Source organism: Myotis davidii, unplaced genomic scaffold, assembly GCF_000327345.1.
Source record: "Myotis davidii unplaced genomic scaffold, ASM32734v1 scaffold424, whole genome shotgun sequence".
NCBI classification, from domain to species: Eukaryota; Metazoa; Chordata; class Mammalia; order Chiroptera; family Vespertilionidae; genus Myotis; species Myotis davidii.
The window spans coordinates 4361984-4378076 of record NW_006295827.1 but is presented as its reverse complement, the minus strand read 5'-3'; the positions used below and the strand labels follow the sequence as shown (position 1 = coordinate 4378076).

Here is a 16093-nt window from a genome sequence, read left to right as displayed (position 1 = left end):
AAGAGCCGCATGTGGCTCGCGAGCCGCAGTTTGCCGACCACTGGTCTAGAGGACTCTAGTCTTATAGCCCATGGGGCATTTCCGGGAGCATGCTCTTCATGTCGAGATGTGGAGGACCGAGTCCCACTGGGAGTCCTTCAGCTCGGAGCAGTATTTCGTTTTGCTCAGTTTCATAATGGAAAACAGCTGCTCACAAATGTAAGTGCTCCCGAACATGGAGAGAATCTTTGCACAGTGGCTCTTATATCTCGGGTAGCTGCTCCAGAGGTGCTTGTAGAACTCGGGGATCCCCACCTTGTCGTACTTGGTTTTCAGCACCATGTTGCACTGCAGCTCAATCACCTCCATCTGCAGGGCTTCGTGGATGCTCTCGATCTTCACGGAGAAAGGGGAGCTGAACAGGGTCAGTTCGCTCTCGTAGAGTTTGAAGTCGGACAATCTTTTCTGGAATTCGGTCTTTAACTCCACAATTTTGGGAATGTAGTTCAGGCTGTCACTTTCATTTCTGGAAACTGATTTCAGGGTGGGAAAGTGGGCCAGATTATTCCTTGCCAAATGAGTTTCCCAAAGGCACAGTTTTGCCAGAAACGCCCGAATCAAGTCGTACATCTGCGTAACGATTTGTGAGTGGCCTTGGAGAGAGAGGCTCAAAGTGTTCAGATGCATTGTCATATCGACCAAGAAGGCCAAGTCTCTGACCCAGTCTTGAGAGCTCAGCTGAGGCAGGGGCTTCCCTCTGGATGACATGAAGGAATCAATTTCTTCCAACGATTCAAAAAACCTCTTCAGCACCAGCCCACGACTGAGCCACTTAATCTCCGTGTAGTAGAGGAGGCTGCCATACTGGCAGTCCAGTTCATAGAGCAAAGTTGTGAACTCGCTGTGGTTCAGGCCACGGGAGCATATCCAGTTCACGGAGTTCACTACCACATTCATGACGTGGTCCATCTTTAACCGTTGAGCGCAGAGCGATTCCGGGTGAATAATGCAGCAAACGGACTTCAGGTCCGAGCCCTTGCAAACCGTGGCCACCTTGGACTTCAGCTTTGTCACAAGCCCATTGTTTGCATCAACCATGGCAGGGGTGCCCGTGGAGGCCACGCTCACTAATTTCGACCAGTCGATATTGAACTTCTTAAGGCTTTTCTCAACACGCAAAAATACTTCATTTCCAGATTTTGTACCTGTCATGGGCACTGTATCCAAAAGTTCTTCCGACACATCAAAACTCTCATCGACACCACGGATGAATATGGCCAACTGGGTGATGTTATTAATGTCTGTGATCTCATCGATCGCAATCGAGTAGGCCACAAATGATCGGATTTTTTCACGTAACTTCTCCCATAAGTTCCCAGTCACATCTTCTGCAGCCTGCATGGCAGCGTTGTCGTTGGGACTCGCATTTGCAAATAATTCTTTTTGCTCAGGACACACAGTTTCTGATGACCCGAAGAGATACTTTCTGAGGCCTTTTTTTAACTCGTGAAGCTTCTCATCGCGCATCTTCTCAGTGTATTGGTCATAGTGCTTACTGTGGTTGGTCTGATAATGGCGTCGGAGGTTGTATTCTTTTGACACAGACATGCTCTGTTTGCATATTAAGCACGTAGGAATATTCTGCACTTCCACGAAGAAATACGCTCTCTCCCACTTTTCTTGAAATACACGGCCCTCAAGGTCTATCTTTCTTTTTCCCACTTTTGATAAAGACATAGAGAATAAAGAAATAAAGAAATAGTTCACTTTTCTTTTAACTCTGCTATTAGAAAAGCAGCAGCAAAAGCATGAGGATAAGCGGAAGAGAGAAAGTGGGTAGGGGGTGTGGTTAACTGGAGAGTAACCCGCCCCTGCAGCCAGGATCGGTGGACACTCAGCCCTAGCAAAGGGCTGCTGGAGGGAAATGGGCCTCTGAGGCCAGACCGGCAGATTTCCAAAGAAAGCCTGGAAAGTGGTTTTCAGGAAAAAGTCCCAGGCTTTTTAATAGTGGCCAGATTACCATTTTTAAAAGTATATGAGCCAAACAAAAGACATCCTGGTCAAGTTCAGTAAGCAGCTCTGTTTGCCACATCTGGTCTAAAGAGGAATGGTTTGAAAGTACATTTGCATTGAACGTATTTTTTCTTTTGATTCTCAAGAGAACTTTATAGTCAGAGAAGGGAACAAGCACAGAAGGTGTATGAGTCACCTGCTGAGCATCACAAAAGACACAGGTGATGGCCAGAGGACCGCACAGAACTTGTTTTAAACTGAAAGAACCTGGCCATGATGCAAGTATGCTTTACTTCCAAAGAACACAGACATGAAAACTCACTTTTGGTAGACTTTCCTAGAAAATTAAATGCTTGAACTTTACATCAAATTAATATGTATATATAGACAGAAAGTCAATTTAGTGGTTGGTATGCCTGGGCCTGGGGGTGGGAACGGGAAATGACTGGAAGTCGGTAGGAGGAATGTCTGGGGGGCAATGGAAATGTCCTTCTATCAGACTGTGGTGATAGCTGCACAACTCCCTATACAGTATTTACTAAAAATCAATCACTGAATTGTGTACACTCTCCACGAGTGAATTTTCTGGCATGTGAATTGTGCCTCGATAAAGCTATTACAAATGTAAACATCATTTAGCAACCAGATGAGTTTAGGACTAATAATTGAGCATTTCAAAAGAATACTGTAAGTGAGGCGGTTCCCTAGGGATTCAAGCTCTTGAGAACATCTCTACGCCTTCTGCCTCACTCACCCTATAGGATAGTAGCTTGCTTGTAAGAATCTAGGGGAGACATTAAAAATATTTAACCAGCAGAGTGCCTGGGGCATTGCTCAGTCAGAACAGATGTCACTTTCAGCACTGGTAGGGGGGCTTGGAGGGTTCTGGGAGCACTGCTGTGCCAGGTGGTACCACTTTTAGTTCTGAACTGTGGGAGTTGGAGGGTAGGGGCCCCAGGGAGTGGGGCTGGGGTGGCCAGGAATCACTGTCTACCAACTGAGATGGACTAGTTCAGTACAGTGGTGCCTTGACTTACGAGTTTAATTTGTTCCGTGACGGAGCTCGTAACTCAAATTACTCGTATGTCAAATCAATTTTCACCATTACAATGAATTGAAATGCCATTAATCCGTTCCGGACACCCAAAAAACACCGCAATTGTTTTGTTAAATGTTTTTAAATAAGAAAAATGTATTTAAAAATAACGAATATTATATAAAAACACAATACTGAACAATAGAACGTAGTGCAATAAACTTGTTTTATTAAGTTTAATGTACAGCATTTACCTTGGAGATCAAACGACTTAAAGATGCTGATGGAGTCGGAGGAGAAAGGCTGAACTGAATAACTGAATCTTATTTGCTGATTTTTGCCCTTTTCGCCACGCTTTCATCTCTTTCACCTACAGGAGTTTTCGATAAAAATCTGTCCAATGAGATCTGTTTCATCCTCCCTTTCAGAATATTTCTGAAATGAGTTAGGCAAGTGTCATTAAATAGCTCCATTGCACGCCCAGTTGCAATTTTTTCTAGGTGTTTCTTTTGAATAAAGTCTGAAAGTTTCTCCCACACTCCCAACATCTCCTTTATCTCACTAACAGAGGTAACCTCCCCCTCCTCCTCCGTGTCATCTATTTCCTGCAAAGCCTCCGTGTGCTGCTGCATCTGCAGCTCCTTTAGCTCCTGCGTCGTCAGTTCCTCGGAATGCTCCTCGATGAGCTCGTTGATGTCACCTTCATCCACGTCCAGGCCCATGGACTTGCCGAGGGATACAATCTCCTCCACCACTGCCGCTTCGGGTTCAAAATCCGTTTCAGACACTACCTCAGGCCACAGCTTCTTCCACGCAGAAGTCAAGGTCCTCTTTGTAACACCCTGCCAGGCCATATCGATAATTCTGAGGCATGTCACGATGTTATAGTGGTCCTTCCAGAACTTTCGAAGGGTGAGGTTTGTGCTCTCCGTCACCTCCAAGCAGTGGCGGAACAGGTGCTTGGTGAAGAGCTTCTTGAAATTAGAAATCACCTGCTGTTCCATTGGCTGCAGGATAGGGGTGATGTTAGGTGGAAGGTAGAGCACCTTTATAAACTTGAACTCTTCGAGGATGTCATCTTCAAGGTCAGGTGGGTGGGCAGGTGCACTGTCCAGGACAAGAAGAGCTTGCAGGGGTAGGTTATTTTCTTGGAGGTATTTCTTAACGCCAGGACCAAAGACCGAATTCACCCACTCCACAAAGATCTGCCTGGTGACCCACGCCCTCGGGTTTGCCCTCCACATAACCTGCAGTTTTTCTTTCAGAATCTTATGTGACTTAAAGGCTCGGGGGTTTTCCGAATGATAAACGAGCAGCGGCTTAACCTTGCAGTCGCCGCTTGCATTGGCACACAGTGCGAGGGTTAGCCGGTCCTTCATGGGTTGGTGGCCTGGCAGCCCCTTCTCTTCTGCCGTTATGTAAGTTCTCCTTGGCATCCTCTTCCAGAAGAGTCCTGTCTCGTCACAGTTGAAGACTTGCTGGGGGACGTATCCTTCTGCTGCTATAATTTCAGCAAACGTTTTGAGGTGATCCTCACCTGCCTTTATATCCGCGCTCGCTGCCTCACCATGTCTGACAACGGAGTGAATGCCGGTCCTCTTTTTAAAATTTTCGAACCAGCCCCGACTGGCTTTAAACGGCTCGCCTGGTGCCTCGTCCATTGAAGTGCCAGGACTTCACTACTTTTATTTACTTTATTTTTTAAAAAAAGATTCCCTTTTAATGTAAACAAGTGCCATTCACAAATGTTCCATTACTAGGATAAAGGGAACTCCATAGTCTCAGCAGGGAAAGGGTGGTAGGCACAGAGTGAGCAAAACTGAACAAGACATCTTAGTACAGTGGGGCCTTGACTTATGAGTTTAATTCATTCCGTGACAGAGCTCGTAACTCAAATTACTCGTATGTCAAATCATAAAGTGAATGAGTGAGATATGTGATGCTGGGCTGATGTTGTGGCGTTCACTGTGACATTTACTGCGCCAACTAGCGGTGGAGTATCTGAAGCTGGCTCGTAACCTGAATTTTAGCTTGCAACTCAAAGCAAAAAATCGGCCGAGAGACGGCTCGTATCTTGAAAAACTCGTTAGTCGGGACACTCGTAAGTCAAGGCACCACTGTATTATGATACGAGCCCCAACCATAAAGGGCTCACGTATCACACACAGTCTGCTGTGCAGCAAGGTCCATCAAACTCATGTGTGAGAAAAAAATGCCTAAGGCCCTGGCTGGTTTGGCTCAGTGGATAGAGTGTCGGCCTGCAGGCTGAAGGGTCTCGGGTTCGATTCTGATCAAGGGCACATACCTCAGTTGCAGGCTCCTCCTTGGCCCGGGCCCTGGTCAGGGCTCAGGCAGGAGGCAACCAATAGATGTGTTTCTCTCACATCAATGTTTCTCTCTTTTTCCCTTTCTCTTCCACTCTCTCTAAAAATCAATGGAAAAATATCCTCGGGTGAGGATTAAAAAAAAAAAAAAGCCTGGCTAAGAAAATTCAAGGAACAGAATTAAGAGACTTTGCAACAAGCAGGAAAAAGAAAATGCGTATAAAGAGCAGCATGCTTTGCGCTAAGGTTCAAGAAGCAAGGACCCCGCGGTCAGTTCCCACCAAGACACTTTCCGCTTCACAGCGGCTGCTGGAATGATATCACCTCCTGAATACTCACCATTGTTAAACTCGAGGCCTGGAAGTGGTCTGAAGAGAAAGAGATATTGGTGAATGCAACAACGTTCATATTTCCTCTCCTGTCTATTTAGTTCTATTTGACAAACTTTTGTGAGTGTCAGCTCTATGCTACTGCAGTGAGATATAAAACTGAAGACAGCTGCCCATGATCACCAAGAAACAGGAACAGGGCCCTGGCCGAGTACCAAAGGGTTGTGGGTTCCATTCCCGGTCAAGGGCATGTACTGGGGTTGCAGTTTGATCCCCGGCCCCTGCTTGGGGTGTGTGCAGGAGGCAACCCAACAATGTGTCTCTCTTATATCAATGTTTCTCTCTCTGTCTCCTCCTTCATTCCTCCCTTCCATTCTCTCTAAAGACCAAAAGAAAATATATCCTTGGATGAGGATTAAAAATAACAGTAACAAAAGAAACAGGGACAGGGACACACAACTCACGGAAGCAGAATATGATAAAATGAGCTGAGAGGCAGCAGGGCACAGCAGTTGACTGCAGGGACCCATCGCCCACCTCCTTGGGGTAAAAGTCCCTATCCCGCCCTCATCTCCTGCAGGCAAGTTACTGTCTGCAGATGCGTCCTCATGACCGAGAGGGGAACTCTCACTTACCTAATGACTGTGAATTTGATAAATTCTGCAGCATCCAAGATCCTCCTCAGGGAGCTGATTTCCAGGTAGCCAGGGGCTTTGAACACCACCCCTGGGGGCATGCCATCGATGACCACGCAGCCAGGGTTGAATGTGATTTTTCTGTAAGGAACTTTCACGGGGAAATCCACTCCAATGGCTTCCCCTGTGATGAGACAAACAGCAAAACATTAATTGCATTCATCATTTACTTAACGCAAACTCTGCTTTATCGTTAAGATTTAAAAAGCATTCACATCGCCGGGACCGGTTTGGCTCAGTGGATGGAGCGTCGGCCTGCGGACTGGGAGGTCCCGGGTTCGATTCTGGTCAGGGGCGTGTGCCTTGGTTGCGGGCACATCCCCAGTGGGGAGTGTGCGGGAGGCGGCTGGTCGATGTTTCTCTCTCATCAGTGTTTCTGGCTCTCTATCTCTCTCCTTTCCTCTCTGTGGGAACTCAATAAAATATATTCAAAAAAAAAAAAAAAGCATTCACATCAAGTGACAACAATGGTGATGAGCCATTATTATTTTAATTTCCAGGAGTACTATGATGTAAGAATAATCTTACTGATTCTGAAATTGCCAGTGGGTAGTATAGCAGACTCAGTTTCTCAATCCATCAAATAGGGATTATCATAGTATCTACTGAAAAGGTTTTTGTGACGATTAGATATTTAATCACGTGTTCAGCATTAAAAACAACGCTCAGCAATGGTAAGAACTCAGTAAATCAAAGATAGCTATTATTATTATTATTATTATTGTTATTATTTTAATTAGTGTTCCGATGTAAAAGCTTTTCAGTAAAAATACACATTCATTTTGATTATAGCTCCTTCACAGAAAGATCAGTTTCTCAGATAAAGTATTCGATTAAAAAGAACTATTTCAACTATATCAATTTTGGATATGTAACGATATAAAAACTTACCAAATTTTCGACTAAAGAGGTCATTAACTTGTTCTCTTAGTTGTTTTATCTTTTCCATGCTTGATAACCTCTCCTTCTCATTATCTAAAATAATTAAACAGACAAACAAACGAGGATTAATAATCTATTTGCCCCCAAGAAAGCTATTAGAAGAAATGCTTGTTAGCATATGAAAAAGCACTTTAAGTGGCTTATGATTCAGTTTAGTTTTGGCAAAAATTAAGCATCTTGGAAATTTGTAAATGGAAGCCATTTCATTACAAAGTTATATTTTCCAAACTATAACTCCATATAAACATACTACACACTACTCTCAGGAACATTTTCAATATTATGAAAGACAAGGATGTCCACTTTCACCACTACTCTTTAACATTATAACAGAAATCCTAGCCAAAGCAATATGACATGTAAAAGGAATAAAATGTATTAAGATTAGTAGGGAATATTTTTCAATACTTAAAATTTTTATTCTATTTAATTTTGAATAAATAAAGCAACAACATGGTTCAAAATTCAAGAGATATAAAATAGTACATAGTGAATGTCTTCCATCCTCATCTCATTTCTCAGTTTCCTTCTCTGGAGGAACTATGCAATTAGCTTCTGTTGTCGCTTTCCAGATATCTTTTACATACACTTATTCAGAAAAGGAGATTACATGATGGGCAGCAAAAGAAAATTTCACTTCTGTGGCCAAATCCAATTCAATCGTAGCTAGTGTTTGGAGTTATCTGCTTTGAGGTGTATTTTCCCATAATGCCAGGGCATGGCTGGGAGAACAATATATTTGATTAACAATGTTTGATACAGGCAAGATATTCAGTGAGTGGGGATCTGCAGCATATTCTATATTCCTGAATTGTCATCCCATAATTAATAGGATGAACTAAGGAAACAACATCAACAACAACACAACTCCAAGAGACGAATTCATGTCAGAAAATGTTTAAAATATAAGAAAATAAAAAATCTATAATAAAAGCATAATATGCTAATAAGACCGGGCATCCTTCTGGATGATCTTCTGGATGAATCTGGAGCTGCGAGGAAATCCCGGGTCCCAGGTGCCAGAGGGAAGCCGGTGCCAGCAGCCAGGGGAAGGAAGGCCTATTCTTGCACAAGTTTCATGCATGGGGCCTCTAGTATAATATAAATTATGATGAAGCCAGATAAACTTCCATACCTGGAATTGTCACCTGAACGATGTTAAGATCTTCAACACCTGCTGCAGAACTTGTAGTATTGGATGGATTTGTGTTTCCTTAAAACAGAATTGAAATTTAGAACTTACAGAAAATTAGGCCAATTCTCCTCTAAAAATGTGCCATTACTCAGAAGTCCAGAATGCATTTTTTAAAACCTTGAGAACATTTAGCTGCAGGAAAACAAGATGGCTTGGCATCAGATGATATTTGAGTCTCCGCAGTTTAATGGTCAAAGGGGATTTTGACCATGAAACTGCAGATTTTAAAAGAACGGTGTTTAAAGGTATATTACCTTTGTTGTTATTCTCAGTTTAAAAGGGGGAAAAGAAATAAGACATATAAGTGTGTCCAGGAGGACATTTAAGTAGTAGACAGACATCCTATGAAAAATGGTTTAACAGAGTCACAGAAATGCTCAACGAGGGCTGATAGTAAAAGCAGAGCTGATGTTATCATGTTTGTGGTCAAATGATAAATACAACATTCACTTAAATTCTAGGCGAGAAATATAAATGAGCCTGTCTAGTCCTATCCCAGGAACTCAAAGCTCAGTTCACGTGTTGTGTGAATGATCACTCGGGAGTTGAGATTATGCATCTGAAGAGCAAGACTTCAGACAGACACAAGGAGCCACAGAGGCAACAAAGTACAGGTGAATCAGCACCAACCCATCCTTACAAATGGAGTGTTGTGCAGGGGCGAACGCTATGGACCAGGAGACACGGTGGCGGGGCCTCTGGTGCCTGCCGAGCCTGTCCTTTGGGTGTGTCACCCGTTGAGGTGTTTTGGTGATGCTCCGGTGCAGGCCAGGTTCTATCAGTGCCTATGCCCTGCCCGGGGCCCCTTGGTATGAGCGTCGGTGATCTGCAGATGGCTGTCACTTGTGCTGTGCGAGGAGGTGCCCGGGAGAGGCTGGCTGCAGTTAGTCCAGGCTTAGGGCTGCTTAGCGAGCGGTACAGTGCATGGTGAGGCCAGATGCTGCTTGTATGGGGTCTGTGAGCCTTTTAGAGACCCTAGTAAAGCCCACAGTCTGAGCCAAGAGGGGCCGTTTGTATGGAAAACCCAGTGAAAGCAGCTTGGGTGGGCCTGCAAGTTGGGTGGGGTGGGGTCTCAGGGAATCAACAGGGCAGGGTGAAGGGTGTTAGCCAAGTTGATGGGGACTCAGATGTGGCACTTGCCTAAGCCTGCAGGCTGTGGTAGGAGGGAGGGTTCAACAAAGGAGCAATGGTGCCTCCTGGCACTTTTGTCTGGGAGAAGTGTCCCTCTAGCCCTTGCCCTGAAACCAGACAATTCAGTTTCTTCCCATATGTTCCTGGCACCTTTTCAGCTGCTGCCCCAGCACAGGAGCTTAGAGTAAGTGAGTCCCAGTAAGTCCGTGCGTAGGCCCTTTAGGAGGAGCCCCTGGGACTCCAGCAGCCTCCGTCTCACTCAGCCACAATCTCCACTGGCCAGAAGCTATGGGGACTTTTCTTCCCAGCACTGGAACCCTGGGCTGGGGTCCTTCGCTCCTCATGGGGGACTTCTGAAGCCAAGAAATCCCTCCAGATTTTAAACCGTCACACACAGGTGTGGGACCAGCCGTCTGGCTGTCCGCCCCTCCTACCAGTCTCAATGTGGCTTCTTCTACATGTCCTTAGTTATGGGGCTTCTGTTCAGCTAGACTTCAGGGGGTTCGCAATGATGGCTGTTCTGTAGTTTAGTTGTAATTTTGATGTGGTCCTGGGAGGAGGTGAGCACGGCATTTTCTTACTCCACTATTTTGACTATATTAATTTTTCTAAACAAAATTGAGATCCCACTGTAAACTGTGGTTTCTTTTTGTCCCTCTCTGTTTTGGGTATAACTTGTCTTGAGCCAGACAGGCGTGTTTCTCCCTGAGCTTACTGGGAGCATTTTTCCAAATGGGTCACCACGATCCATTCTCTACCTGCTGCACACTGAAACAGCACCACGTTTTCTCTGTTATAAATAATGACAAGAGGTTTCCTCCCCATAAAATAAACAACTTCATGAAACCATTTTTAGAATTCAAAAAAGTGAAGTATGATGGAATTATCAAATTAAGATGGGAATATTCATTCAATCTCAAAATTCCCCTAATCACGGGAAAACCAGTTCAGACCCTGTGATATTTCAAGGTAAGTAATATCTCTAAGTAAAAAGGACTCACTCAGAAAAAAAAATACAATTTCAAGGGTATAAATGTTTATTTTAAAAGTATAATCTGTATAGTTTATACACTATGGTCCAAATACTACTGTCTTCTTGTTAAATCATTTCGGATTGGAAAAATGATAAAATTGCAATTTTATACTTCCGATTTTACTAATTCAAAATCCCATCTGTTCAGATAAGTGACATTTTATTAAATGCCAGGATAGAATGATATACTTTATTTATAGACATAAAATAAAAGAACTCATATTAAATGTGATCAGCTCACATTTCAGCATCAGAGCTAAAAATATTTTTAGCAGATTACTAAATGAAGCACAATAAAAAAATGTATATTATTTTAATTCAATGGGCTGAAAATCCACAAACTCCAGAATAAATGGTCTCATTTCTATGAAAAATAAAAAATATTTTAATGATAAAGAATATCCTTAGAATATGTTTGTACCTACTGGGTATAGCATTTAAACAAACACTGAACAATAAAACCAAACAGTTACCCCAATAAATTTAATTTTAAATTAGTTTTACTAAAATATTATGCCACGTTGAAAAAAACCCCACAAAAGCGCTGGCCACTGTGGCTCAGTGGTTAAGAGCGTTGCCTGTGCACTGAAGGCTCGTGGGTGTGATTTCTAGTCAAGGGCTTGTACCTGGGTTGCGGGTTCCATCCAGGGCCCCCTGGTGGGGCATGTGTGGGAGGCAAACAATCGATGTGTGTCTTGCTATTTCTTTTACTCTTGCCCCATTCCCTTCCTTCTACTCCTTCTAAAAATTAATTAAAAAAATATCCTCGGGTGAGGATTCACAAAACAAACAAAAAAAGAATTTCCTAAAATACTTTTCGGCTCAGTTCAAAAAAATGTGGGCATGCCCATCCAAAAGACAAAATGAAATAGGACAACAAATGGCACCAGTACCAAGTTTTCTCACCACTTAACTTCTGCATCCAGGTGCGGTAAGCAAAACCACATTTTACAAAAGTAAAAGAGTGGGAGAGTCCTTAAGATGACATTTTAGGACTAGAACCCAGCCAGCTCTCTAAAAAAGCATGCCAGGAAGTCCCCTTCTTTATTTTCATACATGTGTGCTCTTTGTAAAATACTGTAAACTGAAATACACACACGCACACACACACACACACGAAATTAAATGCTTCGTGTTTCTAACCTTCCATTGGCAATTCCATTTCTATTACTTCATTGATCGCAGAAGAATGATGGCTTTCTGAAAGGAAAGCAAGCAATATGTAAAACAACTGGAAATACAAAAAGAAAAATCATTTAAAACAATGCAAATAATTCCAGATCCGCCCAGGGATGTACAGTACATGAAATATTTTGACTCCTTGTACAAGTGACCCTTTCTTTACATTTTTTCGTTGTTCCTTTATTTGTCCTTTGGGAAATTTTCGAACATACATAACAGAGATGGTATAATGAAACCACGTGCCCATCCCCCATTGCCAAGAGTCATCAACTCCTGTGCCCCTGTTCCCTCTGTGCCCACCCCACCCCACCCCAACCCCGCTGCTGGTTCAAAGGAAATCCCAGATATGGTAGAATTCAACGCGCAAATACTGTGTAGGGACCAGTAAGACAACAATTCTCTGCCTTCAGCATCACTCCAATATCATGATGACGCCCCAGGTGAACAATTATTCTTTATCATCATCTCACATCTAGTCATTGTTCAACTTTTCTTAATTGTCTCAGGACCGTGTTTTTCTAAAAAGAGCTTTTTATTTTGAAATAATTTTAAACTTACAGAGAAATTGCAAGAATAAAATACAACAAAGATCTATATACCCTTTACTCAGATAACATGTGAACATTTTATCACTTCCTTTATCATTTGTAATCTTTCCCTTTCCTCCCCCCAATCTATTGATATGGGATATATATATATATTCCCCCGCCCCAACCATTTGAAATAAAGTTACATACACCATGGCTCTTTATCTCTAAACACTTTAGTGATTATTTCCTAAGAAAAGGGATATTCTCTTATATGATCCCAGAATAGTTATAAAAATCACAGCATTTAACATTGAGGCAATACTTTTACTTAATCTATCATTTGTATTCCCATTTTTTAAGTATTTTTTTATTGATTTCAGAGAGGAAGAGAGAGTGAAAGACAGAAACATCAATGATGAGAATCAGAATCACTGATTGGCTGCCTCCTGCATGCCCCACACTGGGGATCGAGCCCACACTCCAGGCATGTGCCCTCGGCCGGAATTGAACCTGGGACCCTGTAGTCCGCAGGCTGACGCTGTATCCACTGAGCCAAACCGGCCAGGGCTTGTATTCGCATTTGGTTGGTTGCCCCAAATGTCCTTTGTAGCTCTTCCCCGTCCGTAAAGGATCCAGGGTGTGATCAGGATGGTTTTTGTTGTCATGTCTCTTTAGTCTCCTTTATGGAACAGTTCCATAGTCTGTGTTTGATATTTATGGCATTGCCATTTTTTAAGACTAGAAACCCCTCTCCCTCATTCCCCCACAATAGATGTTCCTCATTTTGAGCCTGTCTGATGTTTCTTCATGATAGGATTCAAGTTTTGCATTTTGGGCCAGAATACTGCCTAGATGATGGGCTATCCTTCTCAGGGTATCACATCTGGAGGCATATGCTGTCTGCTATAGACTGAATATCTGTGTTTCCCCCAAATTCAAATGTCAAAATCTTACCCCCATGTGATGGTACTTGGAGGTGGGGCCTTTCCAAAGTGATTAGGTCATGGGGGTGGGGCCATCAGGATTGGCATTAGTGCCCTTATAGAAGAGATGCCAGGAACTTCCTTGGAGGACATCATGGGAGGACACATTGAGAAGATCATCTACGAACCAGGAGGTGGGTCCTCACCAGACATTGGACCTGCCAGCACCTTGACCTTGGACTTTCCAGCCTCCAGAACTGTGAGAAATAAATGCCTGTTGCTTCTAAGACCCCCATTCTATGGATTCTGTTATAGCAGCCCAGACCAACTAAGAGTTCATATGTCTCTCTCTGGTGATGTGAATTTTGATCATCTGATCAAGGTATTTTTTGATGTTTCCAATGTAAAATTACTGTTTTTTTCCTCACTCTTGCAACTGGCCAACAGCCTGTGGGGAGAAACTTTAAGATCACATAAGTATTCCACTCCTAAATTTCTCTCTAGATTTAGCATCCACTAATGATTCCTTTTTTTCAAATCTCCACCTGAAGATATTTTTGCCACCGATTTTCAGTGGGAGGGAGGAGGTGGGGAAAGAGAGACACATCAATTGGTTGTCTCCTGCACATACCCCATGGGGCTGGGGATCAAACCTGCAACTGAGGTATGTGCCCTTGACCGGGAATTGAACCCAAGACCCTTTGGTCTGCAGGCTAACGCTCTAACCACTGAGAAAAACCGGCTAGGGCTGAGGATTCCTTCTTGATCCAATCTTTTATTATAATGGTTACAAATGGACTTTCCAATTCCTGCCATCAGTGATAATTTGGCATTCAACAGGAAGCAGTAATTGTCTTTTTGCAGTTGGTTTGCTTAAATCAGGATCCCAACAAAGCCCACACAATGTCATTTAAATCTCTTTTACTATAAAACAGGTTTCTCTCCATCTAAAAAAAACCTTGCAATTATTTGATGAAGAAATTAGCACATGCCCTAGCTGGTTTGGCTCGGTGGATGGAGTGTCAGCCTGCAGACTGAAGGGTCTCGGGTTCGATTCTGGTCAAGGGCACATGCCCGGGTTGTGGGCTCGATCCCCAGTAGGGGGTGTGCAGGAGGCAGCCGATCAATGATTCTCTCATCATTGATGTTTCTATCTCTCTCTCCTGTCTTCCTCTCTGAAATCAATAAAAATATATTAGAAAAAAAAGGAAAAAGAAATCAGCACATGTCTTGTCGAGCTTCTACCACTCTGGCGTTTACTGTCTGCGACCTTGGAGTGTTGTTTTCCTATGTTTCTGTATCTCCCACATTTCCTGAAAATTGGTAGGTAAATCTAAAGACTGCATCAGACGTAGGTTTGATTTTGGAGGGCAAGAATCCCAAAGGAGTACTTCTTACTAGATCCCACCTGGAGGCACATAATATCTGGTTACCTCTACTTTATGAGGTTAACATTGGACTAGTGAGTGAGTTAGAACCTGTCAGCCTGATCTACTCGTGATAAAATCCTATTGACATTTAACAATTGGTTTTAATGGCCACTGGTGATTACAGCTGAGATGCACTGTTACTTGAAGGGTTGCAAAAAGGGGACATCTTATGCTTCTTTTTGTGAGAGAGACACATCGCTTGGTTGCTTCCCACACGTGGCTAGGGTTCAAGCCTGCAACCGAGGAATGTGTCCTTGGCTGTAATCAAACCCAGGATACTCTATCCACTGAGCCAAACCAGCTAGGGCCCCAAAATTCTTTTAAGTAAAAATAGAGAGGGAAGGGAGAACCCAGCAATACTTTATTTGCAAGGCAAATTACTGAATCCCAATACATTTTGGTTTTTATTATCAGTGACTCTTACTATAAAATTACTAATTAATCTCTGTGTGCCAGCAACAACAAAAAAGCATTTCTTTTATGCTTTTTTTATAATTTTTTCCTCATTGTGAAGTACAGACATGGGCACAAAACTAACTGATATCAAGTTTTTCTTCCAATGAAGAAACCTGTCACATTATCACTATTCAGTGTGTGATGACTAACACTGGGGGCTTTAATTTCCATTCTCAAGATTGAAACCAGAGCAACTGAGGTCAGAATGGAAGACTCCTCACATATTTCAAGTTGGACACGCACAGCCAACAGTGTTGTAGGAGGGCCCACGGCCTGATGACAGTATTAACCTTTAGTTTATTTGCCACTTCTGCAATTACCTGAAGAAAGCTTTTTTCCTCTTTCCAGCCTCTTGCCCACGCTTGGTCATACTGGAAGTCAAGGAGCAGGAGGGCGGCTGTGGCAGCAGGGAGTGGGCGGAGAGGGGCTATTGGGAAGATGGTGAGGGGCAGCCCACACAGGAGGGTGGCAATTGCAATTTTTCATCCTGAATAACTTTGGGAGGAGAAAATGATTATAAAATAGTATTACCTTGCATATTATATTGATAGTAATTAGGATCCTCTGATTCTTTCTTGACTGACGCAGCTGCTGCTTTCAGAGAAATACCTTTGAATGCAATGGAAATGACAGAATTACATGTTAGGCCAAACCCACCAACACAGAAAGATGACCAGCTGATAGAACGTCAGGGTTCTGTATCGATGAACACAGCAACATTATTTTTTTTAATTTTTTTTATTGATTAAGATATTACATATGTGTCCCTGTCCCCACATCCCCCCCCCCCCCACCCCCCACCCCCCCGTTGTCCGTGTCCATTGGTTAGGCCTCTATGCCTGCATGTAAGTCCTTTGGTTGCTCTTTCCCCTTTACCCTCCCCTCCCCCACCCTC

General features: G+C 43.2%; 1 protein-coding gene across 2 annotated transcripts in view; it reads right to left on the bottom strand.

Moving 5' to 3' along the window:
* Window positions 1-6: 6 nt before the first annotated feature.
* Window positions 7-16093, bottom strand: part of GTF2IRD2B (GTF2I repeat domain containing 2B) — a 47406-nt gene continuing 31319 nt past the window's right edge. The window contains exons 9-15 of one of the 2 annotated variants that reach the window (XM_006770855.2): window positions 15730-15807; window positions 11821-11877; window positions 8454-8531; window positions 7268-7351; window positions 6317-6500; window positions 5692-5720; window positions 7-1700 (exon numbers count right to left, since the gene is read on the bottom strand). In XM_006770855.2, the coding sequence (XP_006770918.1) occupies window positions 97-1700; window positions 5692-5720; window positions 6317-6500; window positions 7268-7351; window positions 8454-8531; window positions 11821-11877; window positions 15730-15807 (2114 nt within the window). In that variant the 3' untranslated portion in view covers window positions 7-96. The remainder of the gene's footprint in view (window positions 1701-5691; window positions 5721-6316; window positions 6501-7267; window positions 7352-8453; window positions 8532-11820; window positions 11878-15729; window positions 15808-16093) is intronic. The other variant, XM_015568564.1, reaches the window with a different exon arrangement.